The following is a 23487-nucleotide window of genomic DNA, read 5'->3' as shown; positions in this document are numbered from 1 at the left end:
TTGCAATGCGAAATTTTCAGGATACCTTTTTTCAAATAAGTGGAATTCAAAACATTTATTAATAGAAAAGCTTTTTTTTACGAATTGAACGATTTGAAAACAAACTATTGGATGAAAATATCTATATTATGGTGTTTACCGTGGAAATATGTAAATTCAATAGGCCAAAAAGGATAACAACCACTGAGGTACGCACCCAGGGATTAATTTCAGAACATCTGCTGCTGTTTGTATTGAAAAGTATTCTTGCTCATTTCGACAGAAATGAATTGACCATTTTCAATCTAGCTTTTAAAACCAGTGGTCTGATTCGAATCCTACTGGATTGTTGGAACTTACCTGAGGCAAATTGGCAGCGATTTGCCTCTGGAGACTATCTCGTTCTTTTTCTGTGTCTTGGAGTTTGCCCTCAGATTCTGCCAGCCGCTCTTGGGCCTCCCGCAAACTGTCCATAAGTTTATCCCGTTCATCCAACATCGAGACCATAAGTTGCTCAAAGTTTGCATCTTCACCGCTGAATTGCGACGATCTCTGGGATATGTTATCCTCCGAAATCGTCGGCATAACGTCGCACATCATATTCCACATTTTTGCTTTTTAGTAGCAAAAAAAATCAATGAACAAGATTTTGGTGGCACAGAAACATTAAACTTCTAGTGCAAAATTTATTTCTTTTATCAAAGAAACTGCAATTTAAATATCACGATGAATTAACGCAAAATCTACACGCACAGTTATGGTTATCACATGATATTAGTATATTCGGAATTATTCGTGGGTTTGAACTTAAGCCACATTTTTTAAATATTTACGAACACACCTCACAGACACAACAAGATTTTGTTCACTACTGAGATCGCCATCATGAAGCACTCATAATCTGTCATTATTTTTCGCTTTCACTTTCTCATGTTGGCAATATTCGATGACATCAAAACAGACACACACGTTAAGAAAAATTTATTTACAGGCTACTGCATGCTCCTTTTTTAAAACTCAAAATAAAGTTTGACCGAGGTTCAAAACATAGTTCGATTCTCTAAGAGCACCTGTATCCATGCTCTAAGAGCACCTGTATCCGTGGTCCAAACAGCCGGTTTAGACCCAAATTCCAACCCGAGCAACCGCACTGGTGATCTATTATACCAGTTTCAACCCAACTTTTTTTAGAGCTGGTATAAGGATTGATCCAAAACTGATGAGATTTGGATCCAATTTGACGCAGTTCTAAACCGTTTGACAGTTAATGGAACTGCACTCGACCTTCAACGTGCCTTAACTAAAAATTGAACTCTCTTTGTTGGAAATATTAGTCCAAGTTTGAGTTCAACCGCAATCTTTCATAAAATTAATTGTTTTCGTTTTTTCCACTGGCCAACCTTAACTTCACCAACAAACAAACAAAATCGTCGTGACAATTTTGTTTATTGAAGAAGTAAAGGTTTCGTACTGTGCCAGTGGAAAAAAAACGCTATTAGTCGAAAAGACGAAAAGTATATTATAGCATCAGTGATTATAGCGTCAGCACTAAATTTTACTTCGGAAGTCCGGGACTTCCGATCCCGAACGAAGAGAATTATTTTGAGTTGGGCGCTGCCACTGCAGTTCAAGAACATGTTGCAACCGTTGCAACCCTTTTAAGAGGTTAATTGATTTTGTGTTTCAAAACAGAAGCGTGTGCGATTTTTTGTTCAGTGTTTATTTTGACATTTCGTTTTGGATTTCTTGTCAAACCGATTTTAGACCATTTCGCTTTTGAACCCCTCCAGTTGTCCGTCTCAATGCGCGGGCTTCATTTCATCACGAATGAAAAAATTAGCCATTTTGTCAAAGAAGTACGCAGTGGAAGTTAAAGAGTATCAATAAAATTCGTTTCATTAATCATCAAACAGCTATGGAATCAATTCCCGTTTGATGTTATCTGTTCTACGATTGCCATACAATTGGAATAAGTGCTATCTGTGTTTGGGGAAGTGTGGAAACTTGATATTTTGCAGTACGGTGAATGTCTCCATGAAAGCGCGGATTAGTACTTTTTGGGAAGGAAATTTCGCTTGCTTCCGTCGGCGAAATTAAAAGTGTTTTTCAGTGAACATTCTGGTTGAAGTGGTCATCAATTACACGGGGATCGTCTAATTAAAGTGCTTTTGAAGGTGAGTGCAAGATAATCTTGGAAGCAAAAATTTATAAAAAAATAAATTCAGTGCAAGATGGCTGCCGTCGGCAAGTGCATTGGAACGGCAACAAAATCATTAAACTGCCAAAGTGTTTCGTTCTTCCGAAAGACTAGAGTATAAACCGTATAAAAAAAACTGCGTAGCTCCTTTGTAGGAAGCGATTATTTTTTAAGTTTATGATTGATGCACTAAACACATATTAAACTTCTATGATAGGATGAAATTTTCGGTTTTTACAGTAAGTGGGTGGATAATAAGTAAAAAAATCCAGATCTCCAACTACATGAGTAGCTACGCAATTGAATAACTTTTCTTCGAATAAATTGTAATGACCGTAATTCTATATTCGTGGTATGATTAAATTGTCATTTTTAAGGTAAGAAATATTTTTTTATAAACGATTTTTTCCAGATTTAGCTTCAATCAGTTAGTGACAAAATTTTTGTATAATTGTAATTGTGATTCTTATTTACGAAAACCTTCAAGTTACAAAATAACTTAGGTCAAGGAAGACACTTAAATGAAATGAATGTGTAACTAATGATTTAATATTTAAGAGTTTGTTTTTCAATATGTGTTAATTTTTGCATTTGAAAAAAGGCTTATTTTAAGATTATTTTGAAATTTTTAACGCAACAGCGAAATTGTTATTTTCAGTTTTATTAACAAGTAAACATATTAGAATCAAATACGAGATATCTTGTATTTCGATTTCCATGTTTTACAATGCAATAATATTGCACATAATCAGATTTATCATTTTGATAAACTAGAAGGGTGGGGGGTTCTATTTTGGAAAAATTTCAATTGCTCCGTGCTTATGTATTGACAGATAAAATAACAATGACAAATGTTATGGTATTTTATACGTTCCTTTCTATGATCCTTTTGACAATAATTACAATAATAATTCTGTTTGTTATTATGTTTCGAAAATTTGATGTTATTTTATTTCCAAAATTATAGAAATGTGGCCAACTAATCAAAACTGACCAAATAACATGCAAAGTTATGTTTTTTCCTTAAAAATTCTTCAAATTCTTCCTTTTGATCTAAAATTCTCTCACGATGTAATTTTGCAATGGTGTATTTTTTTGAACCGTTTCAATTTAGATCAAAAGCGATGCACGAATGTGGAACAGCTTTTTCTCGTGTAAAAATCACAACGATGGAAAATTTGAGATTATCATTCCTGAATATTTAAAATATACAGTACCGTTCATAATTGTATAGAAATTGGAAGCTCGCGCTCTGTCATGTTGACTTTGAACGTCCATAACTTAATAATATCTCAGAAAGTACGCAACGTTTTTATTGAAATTTTGCAGTGAGATTGTTTAAGTTTAAGTTTATTATTCGAAATTACGGTAGCCTCAAAGTTAGCATATAACTGTTGTACAAGGTCAAGGATAGTCAACTTTAAGTGAGATTGCATACAGTTTCTTGAGATTTCACTCTTTAAATAGAATCACTGACGTAGCAATTTCTTGAAGACGGCCATAGATTCCGCCGATCTGGATTGAAGTGGTAGACTGTTCCAGTGCGATGCGCCGTAGACCAGGATACTTTTCCTTGAAGTGGTGGTATGCCGAGGCAGAATAAACGATCTGGATCTTTCACTCTGCGTGCGTTGCACTATTTCTTCTAGGTATTCTGGACAGTTCCTGTGGTACAAGTTGCGCATGAAGCAACTTATGCGCTGGTGGTAATTATCCGGGAGGTCATGACCTAGAATGCTGCTTCTCAGACTTGTAGTACTGTCTCTGCGTCGTAGACTGTAAACAAATCGTACCGCTGATTTGAAACTTCGAAGAAGTTGATTTTTCTGTGCAGCTGACAAACCGGGGTAGTACACCACGTCACAGTAGGAGAAAATCGGGATGATAACAGCTTGAACCAGCTTTATTCTTGTGGCGGTGGGAATAAAGCTGGTTCAAGCTGTTATCATCCCGATTTTCTCCTACTGTGACGCAGACTTGTAAACCATCGACATTTTCTCTGACAGTCGCACAGCCTGCTTTTATCAGTATCATTGTTCGTGCCATCAAACGAATGCGACCGAAAACTTGCCGAACAGTCGACTACCATCAAACGAAACGACATTCATTCTTCTTTGTGTGATTGTCGAACAAAATTTCGTGTCTTGGTACACGAGAGGGATAATTTGATGGTCAAACGACCATCATTCCCGACAGTTTACGACATCGCCTATCTCTTTCACGCAGCAGAACTTACAGACTCAATAAGCAAATGCAATCTTTTCTATTCACTCCCTCCTGTTGAAAAAAAAATTCGTCACTCTGCAGCGCCGGGTGATGTTTGGATGAGTTGGTCGAACAATGTGGAATGATTATCTCGATTATCTACGCAAGAGGGATGACAGTCAAACGACTAACCACAAAAAAGATCAAAATTTCGTTTGACATTTTTTTGCTCTCCGATCAAACGATTGCGCTCTCCACGATTGTCACGAACGATGTGTGGTGGTTGTCTCCGGAAAAATTCAAACGATGGTGACCAATTACAAGCCTGCTGTGACGTGGTGTACTACCCCGGTTTGTCAGATTGTTGAAATATAAAGTTAACATGTTAACAAGTCAAAATGACAGAGCGCGTGCTTCCTATTTCTATACAATTATGAACGGTACTGTACATCACCCACCATCTCAAGTAGCACTTTGACCATCGACAGGAATTGTTTTTACAACCCACTGATCAGCACCATCGCTAGCAGCAAACACAGCAAATCAGCTGATGGTAAGATCCTCTGCAATCTCACGACTGGGGCTGGGACTACCGTTCCGACTTCATTTCACTGTGAAACAACAGCATTTTTCTTTTGGACGATGATACGAAACAAACCATCATTTCGAGTAAAGAAAAACTTAAGCTGCGAAAGAAAGTAAAACACTCGATCTAATTTAATATTTTTTTAAGCCGTTGCTGTTAAACCAGGGGTATCCCACGATGTATCATGTTGAGTGGCCAAACAGGTCCTGTACACAATAGAAATCTAGAAGATTATGTATATTATTATTCTGAAGCAATCTAATTATTTTTGAAATTCAATGGAAACGAGAAAAACGCGTTTGAAATTTCGGAACATCTAATCAGATCCTATTTAAAAAATCGACCACTTTTTGTTCAAGAAAATCAAGAAATGTGCATTATATTCACTTCGGTATATCTCTAATAATTTCTAAATCAACCGAGAAAACAATGTAAATATTTTAAAAAATATCAAATAACTTCACGGAAAATAATAAAAAGGTAAAACTTACCGAGATAGCAAGGTGCACGCTCGTTGAAGCCAAAAAGTTAACCTCTACCTCTTCGAGATTAAACTCACCCCACAGCGAGGTCAAGTTTACCTGAATCGAGCTGGAAAAAAGGTATACAATTCACCGAGAAAATATGATAAATCTTACTTCATAACGAGGTAAAGTTCATCTGAATTGAGCTGAATAAGATAGAATGAAATAGATATCTGTACCAACACGTGAAAAGGATGTATCTCCATATACGGCGAATCGAGAAAAACGCGTTTGAAGAAAATATAACCTTTTTTAAATCGCTAATTAAAAATCACTTGAAATGTTTGCATTTTATGACAGACAAACGATGTTTAGAAGCATCCTCTATATGTTAGAATAGAGGAATATCAATTTTAATGAAAAACCAACGCGCTATCGTAGATAGAACCTAGCTCACGTTATATTTTGTCTCCTTTGTTTATACACCCTTTGCTATTTTCTCATTTCTAGCTTTAGTTTTAAGCTCGCGTTCATTTGTAACTATGATTTTATGTTGAATAAAGTGTCAAATCTTTACCAACACATAAAAAGCATCTATTTCCATATATAGCGTATCAAGAAAAACGCGTTTGAAGAAAATACAACCTATTTTAAATCCCTAATTAAAATCACTTCAAATTTTTTGTTTTTATGAAAGACAAACGATTTTTAAGAAGCATCCCATGTTAGAATAGAGGAATATCAATTTTCATGGAAAAAAACAACGCGCTATCGTACATAGAACCTAGCTCACGTAATATTTTGTCTAACCTGTTTATACACCCTTTGCTATTTTCTTATTTTTAGCTCTAGTTATAAGCTCGCATACATTTGCAACTATGTTTTTATGTAGAATAAAGAGTAGAATTGATGATTTTGAGTTTGTTTGCGGAGTAGTAGCGAAAAATTGTTCCGGAGTAAAGGGTGTATATCCATGTGATGGCAGTTCTGGTTTTAAAATGTTTATAGATCCTTTACTCAAATTGAGTTTTCAATGTAACGAAATATCATTTTCTCAAAAGGGTTTTACCGTTAAGTAGGGCAACTGTTGGCCTATCATGAGGTACTGAAAATGGTTTTTGTTTACTTTTGGAGATAGATCCTTTTCACGTGTTGGTACAGATATAACGATGGACGAAGAGGGTGTGCGCCGCCTAATGAGTTGTGTTACAGGAAAAAATCCAAAATCACTTCGAAACCGTGACAAATATGAAGATGAATATGAAGTATGAAGAAAACGCTACATTTGTATAAAAAAGATCTTGAATTCAATTATAAATAACCGAAATAAAGGCTATCAATTTTATTCCAATTATACATTTCTACGCATATCTATAAGCCTCGTTGATGGAAAAATTTGAATCTAGATCCAACTGATAATACTAATCCTCATTGCATCTACTGCATCTACTATTTATTTCTGATATTCTGATTTGGTCTCCCATAAGAGTATCATTGTAAAAAATTATAAAATAAAATTACCATCGTCCACTTTAGAATTATCGACTGAAATAAAATTTCATTACGCAAAATGCATTCATCGAATATGTCCAAGAAAGCACGCTGTGTTTGGATTGTAAGCGATCAGTAAGCGAAAAGTAGTGAAATGAGGGTGATACTACCAAATACATACATTCTTACATATGTTTTTCTGTCTTAATAGCTGATTCTAAAATAAACAATCCATGCACTTTTGTTCAATTTCTTTTCAGTGAACAATAATGCGGGAAAATACAGATGACGTAACCCCACAAGTTTGGAAAGAATGGATCCTGGAAGCTATACGCCGAATAAGATGCCAAAAACAGCGGCCAAGTATCCAAAGGATATGTCAAGCTATCGGCAGTCATCATAAGTTTCACGAAGACATTGTTGCCGAAAAGTTAGAAGAAGCTGTGGAATCTGGAGCCGTTTTAAAAGTGTATAACAAAGGTTTACATTCATACAAAGCTCCCACAAATACGTTGCGTCGAATGGTTGTCGTTTCCAATGACAGTGATCTGTCCCGATTGGTTTCTAAAGCTGTCCGTGATCTTGGAGAATGTGATGGATCTAGCATGAAGTCAATAGAAAACTATGTTCAGCAAACAAACAATCTGAATATAACAACAGGAACAGACTACAGTCTTGTTATAAAAAACTCTGTTCGAGTAGCACTCACTGAAGGTTTGTTGATTCAAGAGAACAAATTATATAAACTAGGCAACGATATCAAAACATTTGGAAAGAGAAAATCTACTACTCCCAAGAGGAAAGAGAAGAGCAACATCGAAAGTAATAAAAAGGTAAGGTTTTTGTTAACGTATGTATAGAAAATGTCGAAAATGTCTTTTTCTTTGCAGAAAGTCACTAATATAGTTTGTGTAGAATGTCTTGGGACGGATACCAAAGGTCCAGCAGGCGTACCAGATCCATTGAGCTCTTGTAGCGGATGCGGTGTGTCATTGCACAATACTTGCGCAAACACAAATTCGACAGACCTTCCCTTGGCGGCATTGGTGAAGCGTGGAACAAAGTGGTACTGTGAGGAGTGTAAAATTTGTGATGGATGTTCTACGCAAAATGAGAAAGGTCCTTGCTTGATAAGTTGTTCGGATTGCACAAAAAATTATCATTTTTCGTGTATGGCTCCTGGAACAGGCGATAACAAAATACTAAAGACAGCGTGGAGGTATAAACAAACTTGTGTGCAATATTTTCCTTATTAAAATATGACTTGATTTTCAGATGCTCTTCGTGCCTTGGCACCTATAAAAAAAATCGGAAAATGGTCGAAAAAGATTCTTCTGTTCATAAAGTTATCGAACCAAAAGCAAGCAGCCGATTGGATGACTCAAAAAAAACAAAGTAATTAAGACCGTGAATACCAATGACCGGTCATTTTAAATTGTAACCATTATTTTCTTTGGAAATCAGTAACATGTATTTTATATCAAAGATTTCTCAGGAGAACATGTACCATCAAGTAGCCATTCACATCCCCCAGACATCATGTACCGCTCAAAATCATTAAATTTGTATTTTTTTAACTGGGATGTTTTCTCCAATAATCTCACGTCTACTCTGTGTTGGCTTCAAAGTTCTACCATTTCACTAAAAAACATCATTTAATTATGTTTAAGATAGCCAGAAATAATATATTTTGTTTTTCATTTCCGGGCAAATTGTCAAATTCGACGCCTGTTAGCAAAGTAAGCAGTAAAACAGATTTTCATTGGAAAATTTTCGATTTTTTCAATAGTTGTTGTTTTTTGAAGCAGTTAGTGATGGGCGGTTATTGGTATGTAAACATTGTAAACAAGAGTGTTGGTTCCTAATGACCGGTCACGCACTATTTCTTTGTTTTTTTAGCATGTATAGCTTCAAAAGTGGAAGTTATAAGTAGTATTCAGTTTGATAACGTTAAAAATTATGTTTTATCGCTAAAAGTAACCGGCCTGTTTGCCAGGAATCATCATTTTGTCAGTCAACGCACTTTGTAAAAAATTGAACTAAATTTGCGGGAAATTTTTCAAAAAATGCATCCTCTCAAGATTCAAAATATATTTTTGACTGCTTCTTACAAGGATAATACTGAAAGTACCGTTTTCATCTTGTGAGATAGTGTTTCCTTAAGGTACTGGAGAAAGTCGACTGTGCGGTATTAGGGCCTTTTTAACATACGCAAGTTAAGTTAGTTATTTTGAAAAATTTACATCATTCGTTTTCGTCTTTGTTGAGTAAAAGAACAATTTTGAGATTTTCTGGAAAAGAAAGTGAATAAAAATCTGTACATAATCATTTTTTATTACACATGTTTGATGTTAAAAAATCGCTTAACTGGGCGATAAATGGTGATTTGATGGTATTTCTTATAACTTAGGGGAGATGAGGGCATAATGGGCACCTTAAGGAAAATGCTTATTTAACCATAGAGAACAGCTGTAATATGTGAATTACATCATTGATTCGTGTTCCGACACTCAAATAGTCTGTTGTCTAATTGGATGAAACTTGAAAAAGCAGATAAAAACGTTTAAAGATGCATTTTAAAAAATTTTGCCGAAAGCTGAAAACCAGTCACTGTAGAGGCATAATGAGAAACCCCCCGAGGCAGTATGAGCACCATTAATGAAGGCATAATGAGCATTTTCTGCCGGGGAATCTAGCAGCGAATTCGACTCGATGAAGTCAATTGAGTAATAGAGCTACAGCTCAACTTGTATCGTCTGACGATTTGGCCTATTGGTTAGATGTCAGAGAGATAATCAGTAGGCTCGAGTTCGATTCCTGGTGGAGGTGATTTTTTTTTCTTCTTTAATCATTTATGATCATGATTGCACTAAACGGTGAGGCGTAGATTCATCAAACAAAGCAAAAACAAAATAATCTAGGTCTGTTTGTAGAATTCAAAGAATTAACACATGTTCATACATTATGTTTCTGGTGTTTTGTTTGACGGATGATGCTTTGATGCTATTAGCCGTATAATGTAACAATAAAAAAAATCAATCATGAATGGTATGTGCAAAAAAAAATCCCCTCGAACAGGAATCGAACTCGAGTCTACTGATTACCTCTCCGACATCTTACCAATAGGCCTAATCGTCAGACGATACAAGTTAAGCTGTAGCTCTATTATTCAATTGACTTCATCGAGTCGAATTCGCTGCTAGATTCCCCGGCAGAAAATGCTCAATATGCCTTCATTGAAAGTGCTCTGTTCGCCTCTAGTGAACAAATTAAAGTAAAAACGCGTTTTACAATTGATTTAAGTGAAAAATCAAACATTTTATGATGCTGAAAATTGAAAAACAATGTGTAGATCATGTTGCAGTGCGTACATTTCAGATCAAGATGATTTAAAGGTCATAAAAGCTTATTTGGTGGTGCTCAAAAATTATAATATTTTCGTCACTTGAGAACCTTGCTGGTTATTATTTAATATTTCTGTAAATATGAAAAGGATATTTCTTTTTTGATGAAAAATTAGTACTATGGGTAGTACGAAACAAGTCCTCATGAAAATTTGTTTAAGAAAATACGTACTTATGTAGAAAAATGGACTTCTCATTATGCCTCGGGTGCTCGTTATGCCCTCATCTCCCCTATTAGATAGGATAAAAATAATATATTTTTCGTTTAAACAGCCTAGAACAAAAAATAGACAGTCGTTTTCAGTTGCCATTTATTCTATATGTCTCAGCTTTTGGGCAAATGGTTTTGTACTAGGCATAGGTTATAAACATTTTTTTTGTGCCCTTCAATAGGAACAAATAACACATTAAGCCTAGTCCACACATGGTAAACACAGTAAACACATTCAAGATGACTTTATACCTGAAAACAAACGTTCATAATGAGTTAAACTAAAACAATAAGCACATATCTATAGAGTTTTATTCAAAACTAAGAGCCGATCATTTCCTTATTTCAGATCTACCCAATCGGTATCAGGAGTTTGTAGGAATAAGTCGCCACTAGGAAGAAGTTCTGCCGCAACGAATATCCTCAATAGGGAATATTGTTCAAAAACGAACAGTGCACAACGGATAAAACAACAACCCTTGCTATCGTCGCCAGAGCCACCAGAACGAATCGAGGACATGCCCGGTAAACCTTTCAATCAATTCACTTTTAGTAATATACCAAAACCGCTGATTACTGATGGTTCTGGTATTAGTGAACAAAACTTGTTTTTGAGTGAAGCTACTACAAATTTATTTGATAGTGCTAATGCCAATTTAAAAAACCATAAACAAGCTGGAAAACAATACGTAGGGCATACGTTGATTCCATCAGCTAGAAAATTTAGCGATTTATACTTTTCGGGAAAGCAAAAAGAGTTGTGCACCAGCAACATTAATTTAAATTTTCCAAGTTATCAGTTAACACCAATTACTAAACTTTCCGAACCTTATAAAAAATGCGCTTATCAGTATAGATTGAATGAAATGTTTAATAATAGCTCAAATAATCAATGTTCTTGGAAATCAGATTCAAGCAATACACACAAAACTAGGCAGCGTAAATTATCTTCATCTTCTTCTGACTCCTCAGTTAGTATAAACGATCGTTCTTATGAGTTTCCTATCACATTCGATAGCAATGATGAAACTGCCAGAAGTTCAGGCTCGTCGTCTAAAATCATACAAAATAAATTGGGCAAAAAACCAAAAACCATCAACTGTGATACGAAAAATATCTGCACAGACGGTAGAAACATCAAGAGCAGAACGTGTACCGATGTGAATTTTCACAGCAAACCATTAACGACATCGGATTTAGAAGAATTTAGGAAAACAAACGTATTTACGAGCAGTACTGCCTGTAGCAATGAGTCGTCATGGGGTTTTGCAGCTGTCGCAAAGAAAAAAATCGACATTTTCGACAAATATAACAACATAGAGTCAACAAGAACTTATTTTGATCGATGCCTATCGACGACAAGTATCTCACAGGGTACCGGTTTGAGAAAAAGTATTTCGTTGGCTTTTGATTCGGACAAAATCCCTGATACCTTAGGTAGGCTGACAGAAAACAAAAATATTGCCTCAAGAAAACAAACAACCAACCAAATACTAAAACATGCAAACAGGCAAAAGAATGAAACATGTACAAAAAATGAAATCTTAAGTCGCTGTTTTTCCACGCCGAAATGTAACCGCCCAATTTCAACTTATGATTACAATTTGTTCATGATTTCCATAGGAGAAAATAAGTTCACTGACAATATATCCCCAAGTAGGTTAGTTAAGCAAGCTATACGTGAAAAGTATTCGATGCAAAGCCACGGACTTTCTATTCCAACTAAGGACCAACAAATCATAAAAATGTACAACACTGTATCAATGGATAATTGTATGTCATTCGATAGTAGTAATGCTCTGGTTAGCGCGACAACGAATCGAAAGCGATGTTCCGAATTCGATGCAACCATTAGCTTTCCACACAAAGCAGAGCAAGCTGATCCATCTGACGCATTACAACACCTGCCGCTACCAACAAAATCTACTTCCCAAATGGGTAAGATATACAACAAATTCATAAGACGATTGGTTAAAATTTAAGAACAAAATATTCTAACAATGATCAAGATGGTTATTTTTTAAAAGAACGACATTAAAACATATGAGTTTAACAGTGTTGTTTTAACCACAGAACCAGAGCTCAATAATTAAACAATGTTCACAATTTCATGTACTTATATCAATGTGTATGTTGATATCTGATATAATATTTTTTTTCATCAAAGTGTTTTATAATGTTATCTTCTAAAAATGATTTTCAATTAATGATTTCGTTAGGCTTCTAGGTCATCTAAGTTTGTTAATTGTTATAAGTTAATTTATTTTTTTTTAGAAAGGCCTAGGTTCAATTTTACTGTTTTTTTTTTCGATCATAGTCTTACGTTAGAGTTCTATGACAGCCAATTTTAGCGTTAGAATCAATTGCAAATTTTTTGAACATGATTTTTGTTTGTGTATTTCGCCAGCTATGGATTTCAAGCTAAAATTGAATTTTTTTTTAATTAATTGCTGCCAAATAGCGTTTCAATAAAACAACAGTGGCTCATAGTGTAACATGTAAAACTATAATGTTCACCAATGTCTGGATAAATTAACTTCGATAAGGGCTATTTATCAGATTTGCTTAGATTTATTTTTCAAAGATAAGTTTACGTTGCGGAAACAATAGAAAATTTATCTATCCTTCGGGTGGCGCCAACCGTTATTTTGAATGTAAAATATGATAAACAATAAGCACCTAATGAATTGAGCTACACGTTCACTGGAAAGAGTAGATTTGGATTTTAAAGGAGAAACAGTCAGGAAAGCAGTGGCTTTGAATGATCTCATGAGTTTAATTATTGTCGTTGGGCGTTTGCAGCGAAATCTGTGCTGTTGGGGTGAATTTTTTTTTTCATTGTACGTGCAATGAAAGTAGTTTTTTTTGTAAAATTTTAGGAACTGCATTTTTGGAACCCTGAAATGCGAGTTTAGATGTTGTCCAAACTACCAGACGAGTAAAAATGTCACAGAGCCAAATTATTTTTTTTCAAAGGCTGGAATCCCAAGTGAGTCTTTTTTTTGAGCTAGTTGGTAACTAGAGTTGTATCGAGGATGTATGTACAATGTACAAGACTTTGTATGGGCAGGCTTAAACTGATCAAAGGCTTAGCACATGATCTCATGTCAAATTTGGACCAGATCGGATCATAACTTTCACAATGCACTCACAATGGATATTGAATTTTTCTTACCTCGAAAAACAAGATAGAAACAAACAGGATAAACGCATGTTATGTATTTTTAAAATTGTGAAACAAATAATGTTTTTTTATTTACAAGTAGTTTTATAAGGGCATTTAACTCATGAAGTTTTTTTTGTGCCGAGTGTTCATTTAACTTTTGTGTGGTGTTAGTAAAAGGGGGGTCTTAATCGTCGCAGCTACTCAACTGTTATTTAATTTAACTTGAGGAAAAGGAAGAGGATTGTGTAGGGTCGCTCTCGAGAACAGATTCCGTCTTGGGTTGGTGGAGGCTTCCTGTAGCGTGGGTTTGTTAGCTACCTCAGGTATTGTCTTCCTGGCCAGCCCTCTTTTCGGTGTTATCGAACCGGTCGGACGAGAGGTTGTTCTAATAAATAGACGAAACAAGCATTAGATTAGTACAGACAGAGGGAGTTTCCGAGGGGAAGGAGACAAATGATATGTATACTGCCTCTATTCGCATATGAATTCCAAGAGCATTTTCATCGTTTTTGAGTTATTGATGGAAACGCTTTCTTGTGGACCAATTTACCTATAAAACAGGTTTTTGTTCGAAGTTTGTTCTAAGAATTTCGAATAAAAATATGACCCCTGGTGTGTCCCACGTGAAAAATATTTGTATATGAGCCCATGATCAAAATTTAGCAATTGTAGGAAACTGTAAATAGAAAATGAAGTAAATTAATAATTTAGAGATAAAAACATTATTTACTTAAAAATTGAACGTATAGTATTTAATTTATTTTCATAGTATTCCGTCTCACGACATAACTTGACGAACATAATTCTTAAAATTCACTCCGTCCATGGCAACCGTTCTCTAATTTCTCGGACACCTCACATTCGCCACATCACGATCCACTTGGTCTAACCACCTAACATATTATAGGTAGTAGCCAAATGATTCCGAAGAAATCTGTTTCTTAATCACAAAACCACAGGTAGATTCTCTTAAAATGGTTTTTTGACAAAAATCAATCGAGGAGCAACGCTTAATAGATTAGTTTTCAGTCAGGCTGGATCATCCGTGGGTAATTTCAACGATCTGTGTTTGTTTTGAAAATAAAATAACTAACTATTTAATTACTTTTTTTCCACAATGTCCACAACAATATCAATAACACGGTTCTTTCACCTAGAATGATGTTCCCGAAAAAAGTTTTCTTCTTTGTCTTGGAATCCAGCAAACTCGATGGGAACTATCCACGTGTCCGTAACACACTCTAGATAAAATTTAAGTCTGATAACACATTCCACTCGATTGAAATAGCGCTGATGTGGTCTAGTGGATAGGCTGGCGCGAGTCTGGTAACCCAGGCGTACTGGGTTCGATTCCCGGTATCGGCAAGAGAAACTTTTCGGTTCGAGTCCCATAAGTTGCCGGCAGGTGAGATGCTTGGGGAGTAAGTAGAGGCCAGTCTCGAACCCACCCTTGTCCTTCCTCCAACTGGTATCAGGAGGGGTTGGTTTATCATCTTGAACTGCATTCTGTCCATATCCAGCCGGAATGGATATAATGGAGTGCATGATGGTCTAGCCAACGTCTCATGATCGCTTACTATTCTGCGCTGCCTACTTTAAACTTTAAAATTTCCTTCTCCAAATTATCTCTAATTTTCATTTCCAGCGTCAGCTCCCCGAGCTATTTAAATGCCAAAAAAAAACACATTCCACTAGATTGAAATCAGTTTCGAAGCAGGATCTTTAGAAAACTTACTTGTACCATCAAAAAGAATGATAAAGGAATGTAAAAATATTTTCGAAGAATATTTGCCACTTGCCACTTTACAAGCGTTTTCCTCGGTTTGCAGTTTTTACACATGTGACTCATATGCGAATAGGGGCAGTATAATGCCGTTGCAGGTTGCAATACAAGTTGGACTTCGCGCAATATTCTGCAGTCGTAGTTACAAATTTTAGGTTAAAAGTGGTCAGCGTGCATGATTGCACAATCGTTGCAGCCCGCAGTTATGCAGTGCGCAATCCAATTTAGTGCGCTGCGCATAGTTATGAACAAACCATTAACTTCAAACATACATTTACTAACAGCTTTTAATATGGTTCACAGTTATCGTTATTCAAACTTTGATTATTTTAATTGTTTTGAATTATTCGGAGGCAAGGATATAAGTTGCATCACTTGGTGGAAAAGGGTTATGGTGCAGAACTTACACCTTGTACTCCCAACCAGAATACTGCTTTCAATTTAGAATCGACATATGATATATCTACATACACGAGCAGTGTAGTTTTTCAATTGGAATTCTATAGATTATTTGTTATTTGCAGATCAACCGCCCTTACCCAACGGAGCAACGCAGTGCGATGCAGATTTGTACAAACAAATTCGTGAAACTGCTGCCAGTTCGTTAGCCGAAATGATGCGACTAGATGCTCAATCATTCACGCACCGTGAGGCCACTCCTGAATCAACTGTTGTGAGCAGTCCGAAGAAATCACTCAGCTCAATCATGCAGTCACCATCCAAGTTTATGGCAGCCCAAGAGCGTTGTCCAGCAGCTATTGAATTTGGAAAATTCGAAATTCAAACCTGGTACTCGAGTCCGTTTCCGCAGGAGTATGCCAGGTAAGATACATTGTTTCCTCGTCCTCAAAGTTAATTATAAGAAAAAACGACGTTAAAGGGCCTGTTAGTAGGTAGTCCTAGTGATATATACCTAATTAACCTTTAAGTCAAACAAATCAAATCAAATGAAATTAAAATAAAATCGTTATGCCCTTTCCCGTAATGTTATTTGATGCTAGTTTCCTTTAACATTTCAGATTACCCAAATTATTCCTGTGTGAGTTCTGTCTGAAATACACCAAAAGCAAAGCAGTTCTCCAGCGGCATCAGGACAAATGTACATGGCGTCATCCGCCCGGAACCGAAATATATCGGTGCAATGATATCGCGATATTTGAGGTAGATGGCAACACGAACAAGATATATTGCCAGAACCTGTGCCTACTCGCGAAATTATTTCTTGATCATAAAACCCTATACTATGATGTAGAACCTTTCTTATTCTACGTTCTGACAAAATATGATCGCAAAGGTTATCATTTAGTAGGATATTTTTCTAAAGAAAAACATTGTCTCCAAAAGTATAACGTGTCTTGTATTATGACAATGCCGCAATATCAAAGGCAAGGTTTTGGTCGATTCCTCATAGATTTCAGTTATCTTTTGAGTAGAGAAGAAGGTCAACCAGGAACTCCAGAAAAACCTTTGTCAGATCTTGGGCGCGTGTCATATTACGCATATTGGCGATCGGTGGCATTGGAATATTTATATCACAATAAAAAACGTGTTATTTCTTTGAAATCAATTTCCAAACAAACAGGAATCGTTATAGCAGATGTTGCCTTAGCATTTCAATTGTTGAATTTCATCAAGTATATTAAGGTTTTCAAAGATGGATTCAAGGTTTATAAACCTGTCCTATGTGTCGACTGGGATATTGTTGATAAGTATTACGAGCGAATAACAAAATCGAGTACCAGACGTATCATAGATAAAGAATGTTTACGATGGACTCCTTTGCTCTCCAATGTACCCGTGTTTGTTGAAACTGAGTTGACCCCAGACACTTCACCAGCTACAGATAAAAAAATGAAACATGAGAATCTTGGTGAAAACGTCCAAACGACAGAAGCTGATACCACAAAACATCCTTTATCCGTAATAGCTGCCTTACAAAGTGATGTTTGCGAAGAGTTCAGAGGAGTCAAAAAACGAGGCAAAAAGTATGGTTGTATAAAAACACCTAAATTACCTAAGAAAATCAATGAGGACAGTTCTGTTCCAATACCAGCTGTGGTTGACCCACCTGAGGTTAGGAAAATGGCCGACAAAGATGCAGCTCCCGTTTTAATTGAAACCACGTCATCTGGACGGAAAAGAATAAGACCAAGTAAATATGGTGGAAATTCAAGTGAATCGGTTTCTAAAAATATACAACCAAGTCCTACTATCCCTTCAGAGTTGGATTACAAGAAAAGAAAAAGAAGCAATGACGTGGAAATACTTCAGCACGATCGTAAACGGTCACGTCTTGATTCGGCGACGGAAAATAGCATTCCAGATCAAAAGCGTACATATAGATCAAGAGAATCTATAACAACTAAAAACGACGTTGAAAATAATTTTCAAAAAACAGATAATCCAAAAAAGTTAAAACTTTTCTCAAATGAAGAAGTATGTTTGCGATCAGAAAAAAACGATAAAAATAATTCTCTAGTTCAACCCGAACATTTTGATAGCGTTGCAACTGTCAAAGAGGATTCAGAACCTCTAGTCTCACCCCAAGCAAACAAAAGAAAAGCCCCGCAACGATTGGGCAACAGAATTTCCACAAGAACATCTTCGACGTCGACTGCTTTGAATAGTTGTGAAAGTGATGAACATCCTACTGTTCGTACCAAGGTCGTTGAAAAACAACCGACATTGCCAATGCTTTTCCAAAAGAAAACTCAAACACAACCAGTATCATTTCCTGGAAATGAAAATTTAGAAGAAAATACCTCTAACAGCCCCGATGATTGTGAAACGGTTACGGAAAACAGTAATCCTAACTTTGGTAATAAGGACAACGTATTTTGTCAGAATCCTAACTTATCTAGTGATGATTCGTCAATAGAGGCTGACGATGAAATGGAGGAAGAATATTCAGTTTGCAAAAAGAAATTTGTTAAAAATCGATCCCCAGACATCAAATTACAACATGCAAAGGCTGACAACGAAGAATGCAAAAAACCACTTAATATCAAAGATGCAGCACATGATCAGACTGAGATGTGTTCCGATACTGAGACAAAACAATGTACTGAACAAGTAACGCATAAGGAGCAGAAAAATATACAAAGTCAAAATTTAAACATGACTGCAGAAAATGCGAAAAGCACAGCTGAGTTTACTTCTGATGAAAAGCATTTATTTCATGAAAAGCGCGATGAAGAATCCCCAGTGAAGAATAGCAAAACTGACAAAAACTCGACTGTTGAAATAGATTCAGAAAAGCCATCGCCGAAATCGCCTCAGGCAAAGGTAAATCTTTCAGACATAAAGGTAGGAGACGTAGAAACAGACGACGCAAACGATAGCAAAATAAATGAAACTAGCATCGTAGTACCTGAAACTTTTGATCATATTTCGAAATCATCAACTGATGAAGAGTTTGTGCAAGTAGAACAACCGAAACCAGTAGAACCGAAAGCTGCGCATATTGATCAAACCATTTCTTCTAATTTAGATCTGAAGAAAATGGAAAGCGAAAATGATTCACATCATACCGAAAACAGGCAACCGGAGGAAGAAAATGTTAACCAAGATGGAAAAAACAACAGCCTAACTGATGATTCCCTTAAAACAAATGAAGTTACAGACAGTAGCAGTAGCAAAGAGCTTAATTTCTCGGAGATCAGTGAAAAGATATCAGTTATCACAGAATCGAAAATATGTACGAACTCCTCAATAAATAATACAGAAGGTATGGACACGAGAAACGCCGAGTTGAAGATAATTGAGTCCACTGCGCCCGTGATAAAAGAAAATGTCACTTCATTAGAAACAACGGAATCAAACACTTGTAATGAATCTACAAACATGTTTTTTCCATCCATAAATACATCTGTCGAAAAAGAAAGCAGTAATACGGCAAGTGTGCTAAAAATAAATGAAAATTACGAAAAGAGCTTGGAAAATCGAAGACCTAACATAATAGTGGATGTTAAAACGAGCAGTGAGAATGAAAGTAGCACCAAACAGCTTGATCAGGCAAGTACCAAAAAAGACCAGACGCCTGAGCAATTAGAAAAGATTAATAATTTGGCTAAAGGTAAACAGAATGATCTTCCCCCTTTAAAAGTAGTCGATGAAAGGATAGTTGTTGAAGCTACATCAATCGGTTCGTTAGATGTTGCGACATCACATAAAAAGAAGTTCCTTAAGAATGCTGCTGAGGAAGCTAACAAGCAAACATCTGAAAATGCAGAGCATATTTCTGAAAAATCAGTGATACAACAGTGTGAAGACATAAAATGCTTCACCGTTACTCCAGAAAGTTCCAGTGCGTTGACAGCTAGTAACACAAATAATGAAACTTATACTGCATCATCCATAAATCCGGCAGACATTAAAAAAGAACCTTCGCTTATAAAATTAGCAAAAAATGAAAGTGCTGGTCCGCAATCACAATCCTCCTATGACCATGAAAATGACAAACACAAAGATAGTAGCTCTATAGAAAGTTCTAGCAATTACGAGGATTCATCAAAAAATTGTTCAGATTCCAAAAAAACAAAAGATAAAACTGAAGATTTGAAAAAAATTAAACAAGACAACAAACGCCCTTCAATGACTAGTATCAAATCTGAGACAAAAAACGAAACTAAAACCAAAACGGACCAAGAATCGATGACTACAAACAGTCCTTTGAAAAGGTTGGATGCTGTTAAAAAAGAAACATCAAAAAGTTCAATATCCCACTCTAGTTTTAACAACAACTCAAAAATTGGAATCTCTTCTGAACAAATGAAACAGCATTCTATCAGCCAAGAAACAAGCAAATCTGGATCGAATGTTGCTCTGAATAACTCAAGTTCAAGAACAGAAAAGTATATATCAAAGCATGGCATTCACGACTCGAAATCCATAGATCTCAACAAAATTGCACCGCAATTTCCAGGTATCAATCAGTTGCCGAATTATCACACTACATCCCAGTATTGGCAACTTGATCCTTATTATCAAAGCTGTAATCTATCCTACTTGGACGCCACGAATCAAAAATCTCCAAATAAGTTTCATCTGGATCTGGCCACATCTATGGCTTACGGAAGCTTTCCTTCAAATCTCTATCAATCGGCATTTCAACAGCACCAAGAACAGCAGTATCAACAACATCAACAATCTTTTCAACAAAAAGAGCGCTCCAATCAACGGTTAGAAAAAAAGAACCTGTCAATTCCATCAAATAACAATAGTACAAGCGAAAAAGTCAAAATAGGACGGAGCTTGGATGAAAAATACATAAAGTCCAACATAGAGCAAGTCTCCTCACAACATCATAGTGGCATCAATATGCCCATGAATTTAGAAGGGAATCCGTGTGCAAAATCCATGGGTTCACAATTTAGTGGACACGGTCCATCCAAGATGAATAGCAGTACAAAAACGAAAATTGACAACAAATCCAGTGCTAACTGCATGTTGGATAAGCCCAATCAACAGCATGTGGCACACCAACATACAATAAATACTGTCAATCAGCAGAATGCATGTCAAATATCTGGCACGCAACAGCAGCTAAATAATCAGCTTATCATGAATAAAAATTTGCATCAACAGATAGAATCAAACAAAAGCAATTTTCAAAGTGATGAGTTAAATCAAGATAATCCCAACAACAACAATAGTATTTCGGTATCTGATATAAAACCGCATGGGAGCAACTCAGGAGATGTATCGTCTATAAGTGTGTACACACCAGATTCAACTACCAATTCGGTTCATAGTTTGCATCAATACGGCCAGTGTGACCTGGATGTTACTCAATTGGGTTTGGAATCACCTGCCAGTATATCTAGTGATATGAATAGCCAAAGTTCGGTTGAAAATATCAGACCTTCAAGTGTAGTACCACACCAGGTGAACCAATACTCAGATTGCTCCATACAACAGCAGCAGCATCAAAATCAAATACAGCAGCAAATGAATATGCATACTCACGCTCCGGCATCAAGTCCTCAGCAATCAATGGCGATCATAAACAACAATTCCTCGATGGATACAGGTAATTCTGGCAACCGAGCTAAACTACAATCATCACAATTACAGCAACAAAACAGTCGAGCCCCTACAACAAACCGATCGGCAACTCCGAAAGTTGGGAGAAATACCACTACGCCAGTGGGAAATCATCAACAAAGTCAACAACAGCAGCAGCAGCGACATCAAAACAGATCGACACCGCCGGTAGTGAACACAATACAACCATTAACTAGTCCAAGTCATCAACATCAGCAGCAAACGCAGCAACAAATGCAACAAGCCAATGTAACTCAACAGCAACAACACCAACATCAGCTAACTTTGCAGCAGCAAATGCATCAGTCCTACGGGCACATTTCTGGTTCTTCATTAGCCCATCAGAATCACTCCCAAAATATGCACCAAACGGGATACATAACATCACAGTTAGGCATACCAAGCCAAGGATATCCACAATCGCCTACATCGTATGGTAGCGTTCCGATGACGACAGTTATCCAACATCGTATGTCTGGTAGTCATACAAGTTTAGCAACTCCTAATAGCCTCCATAGCCCACACCAGCGGCTGGGGCCTTCTCCGTCGTCATGTGCAGTATCGTCGGCTAATAATTTCTATATACAAACAGGGAATGTCAGTCATCCTCAATCACATACCCCAATCCCAGCACCAACGACAACTCCGACACCAGCACCAACGCCAACACCCCAGATAGACAATTCTTGCCAAGCCTCTAGCCTTCAAGGATCTGTTAGTCAAGGTAACATTATTCAAGGATCGCTGTCATGTTTATCAAAATTGCAACAATTGACAACGAGTGTTGACATGACAGGATCGTCGTGCAATACGCCTCCTACAGCCGGTGGTGTCAACATAACGCCTCCACCAATTCATTCCACTCATGTGGGTGGTTCAATAACGCCATCGCCATCATCACATATGCCGAATCAGAACGCAGTACGGAATATTTCCACTCCACCGACTTCAATACAAACTCAAATGCCTTCACTCAACTATCACAAATACTACACCGGAAATATGAACGTTTCTCCCATAACCGGATCACAGAATAGTTCGGGTAGACTATCGAGGAACACCGCTTCAGCTCCCATTCAGCACATGGGCAATACATCCAGCCGTGTTAGCTCTAACGTAGCCATCAGTCCAAACCTCATGTCTCCATACAGCACCCTAAATACGGCATATCGTATGTCCGCCGCACAGTCGTCATCTACCGGTGGTTATATACCGAACCCTGCTGCAGGGTTTATAAACAATGCTACCCAAATACCTGTACAAATGGGTGTGATGAATATGCAATCCCAGTATCAAGATCCCTCGGCTATACAACGTGCTCAGCAAAATTCCATGTACCCTGCTGCATATTCCGCTTATTTGCCCGCTATGCGGCGATAGATATTCTTCGTGTATTTGTCTACCAGTTGGATGTTTATTTAATAGCAAAACCAGTGTGAATTGTTTTTTTTTATTTTTTCAAACTATTTTGTTTAATCTGCCGCTTTGTTACGCAATAAAAGTACGGGAACCTTTTTTGAATTTGTTAAACAGTTTTTTTAAATAAATATTCCACAAAAAAATCATGATAAACTTTATTGTGATAACGTCTGCTCGATTTTAAACTTGAACTAAGTAATAATTTGAAAGATTTAAATTATTATTTAGTCCAAGTACATTGAATTAAATAAGCCAACCGATTAATTTTGCCCATGCCAAAATTTTTCAATTGTGAATTAAATAAAGTAGGACACATGTAGCCGAATAATAGATAACATAGAATGAAAATTTGTAAAAATGTATATACAAAATGGCTTCGTCGTCGGGATTGTCATATTAAGACATAATTTATTAAACAGCAGTCAAAATTGTACATAAAATTGCACATATTGTAAATAATGATCTAATTATATATTTATTTTCTTTTTGTCTCAACCATGTTATTCCGAATGTTAATAAATAATTATTTTTTAATCA

At 36.5% G+C, this 23487-nt stretch overlaps 2 protein-coding genes across 6 annotated transcripts in view; one reads left to right on the top strand and one right to left on the bottom strand.

Moving 5' to 3' along the window:
* Positions 1 to 879, bottom strand: part of LOC129760167 (liprin-alpha-1) — a 44582-nt gene extending 43703 nt beyond the window's left edge. For 3 of the 4 annotated variants that reach the window (XM_055757765.1, XM_055757768.1, XM_055757769.1), the window contains exon 1: positions 340 to 879. In XM_055757765.1, the coding sequence (XP_055613740.1) occupies positions 340 to 588 (249 nt within the window). In that variant the 5' untranslated portion in view covers positions 589 to 879. The remainder of the gene's footprint in view (positions 1 to 339) is intronic. The other variant, XM_055757766.1, reaches the window with a different exon arrangement.
* Positions 880 to 1772: 893 nt separating this feature from the next.
* On the top strand, positions 1773 to 23487 carry LOC129760164 (histone acetyltransferase KAT6A). 2 transcript variants are annotated; one of them, XM_055757753.1, is made up of 7 exons: positions 1773 to 2153; positions 7183 to 7755; positions 7813 to 8141; positions 8198 to 8317; positions 10887 to 12475; positions 16011 to 16308; positions 16506 to 23487. In XM_055757753.1, the coding sequence occupies exons 2-7, from the start codon at positions 7192 to 7194 to the stop codon at positions 22909 to 22911; spliced, it is 9306 nt and encodes a 3101-aa protein (XP_055613728.1). In that variant the 5' UTR covers positions 1773 to 2153; positions 7183 to 7191; the 3' UTR covers positions 22912 to 23487. The 2 variants fall into 2 exon arrangements, with proteins under 2 accessions (XP_055613728.1, XP_055613729.1); XM_055757754.1 differs by having other exon boundaries at positions 1776 to 2153; positions 10887 to 11062.

The sequence above is a fragment of the Uranotaenia lowii genome, unplaced genomic scaffold, assembly GCF_029784155.1.
Source record: "Uranotaenia lowii strain MFRU-FL unplaced genomic scaffold, ASM2978415v1 HiC_scaffold_48, whole genome shotgun sequence".
Classification (NCBI taxonomy): domain Eukaryota; kingdom Metazoa; phylum Arthropoda; class Insecta; order Diptera; family Culicidae; genus Uranotaenia; species Uranotaenia lowii.
This window is presented reverse-complemented; position numbering and strand designations above follow the sequence as displayed.

Bases quoted from the DNA above. Each gene is read 5' to 3' on its own strand.
- LOC129760164 (XM_055757753.1), top strand. From the start codon at position 7,192: ATGCGGGAAAATACAGATGACGTAACCCCACAAGTTTGGAAAGAATGG. The intron at 8,318-10,886 runs GTAATTAAGACC...TCCTTATTTCAG, and splicing joins GATGACTCAAAAAAAACAAA to ATCTACCCAATCGGTATCAG. The intron at 12,476-16,010 runs GTAAGATATACA...TGTTATTTGCAG, and splicing joins AAAATCTACTTCCCAAATGG to ATCAACCGCCCTTACCCAAC.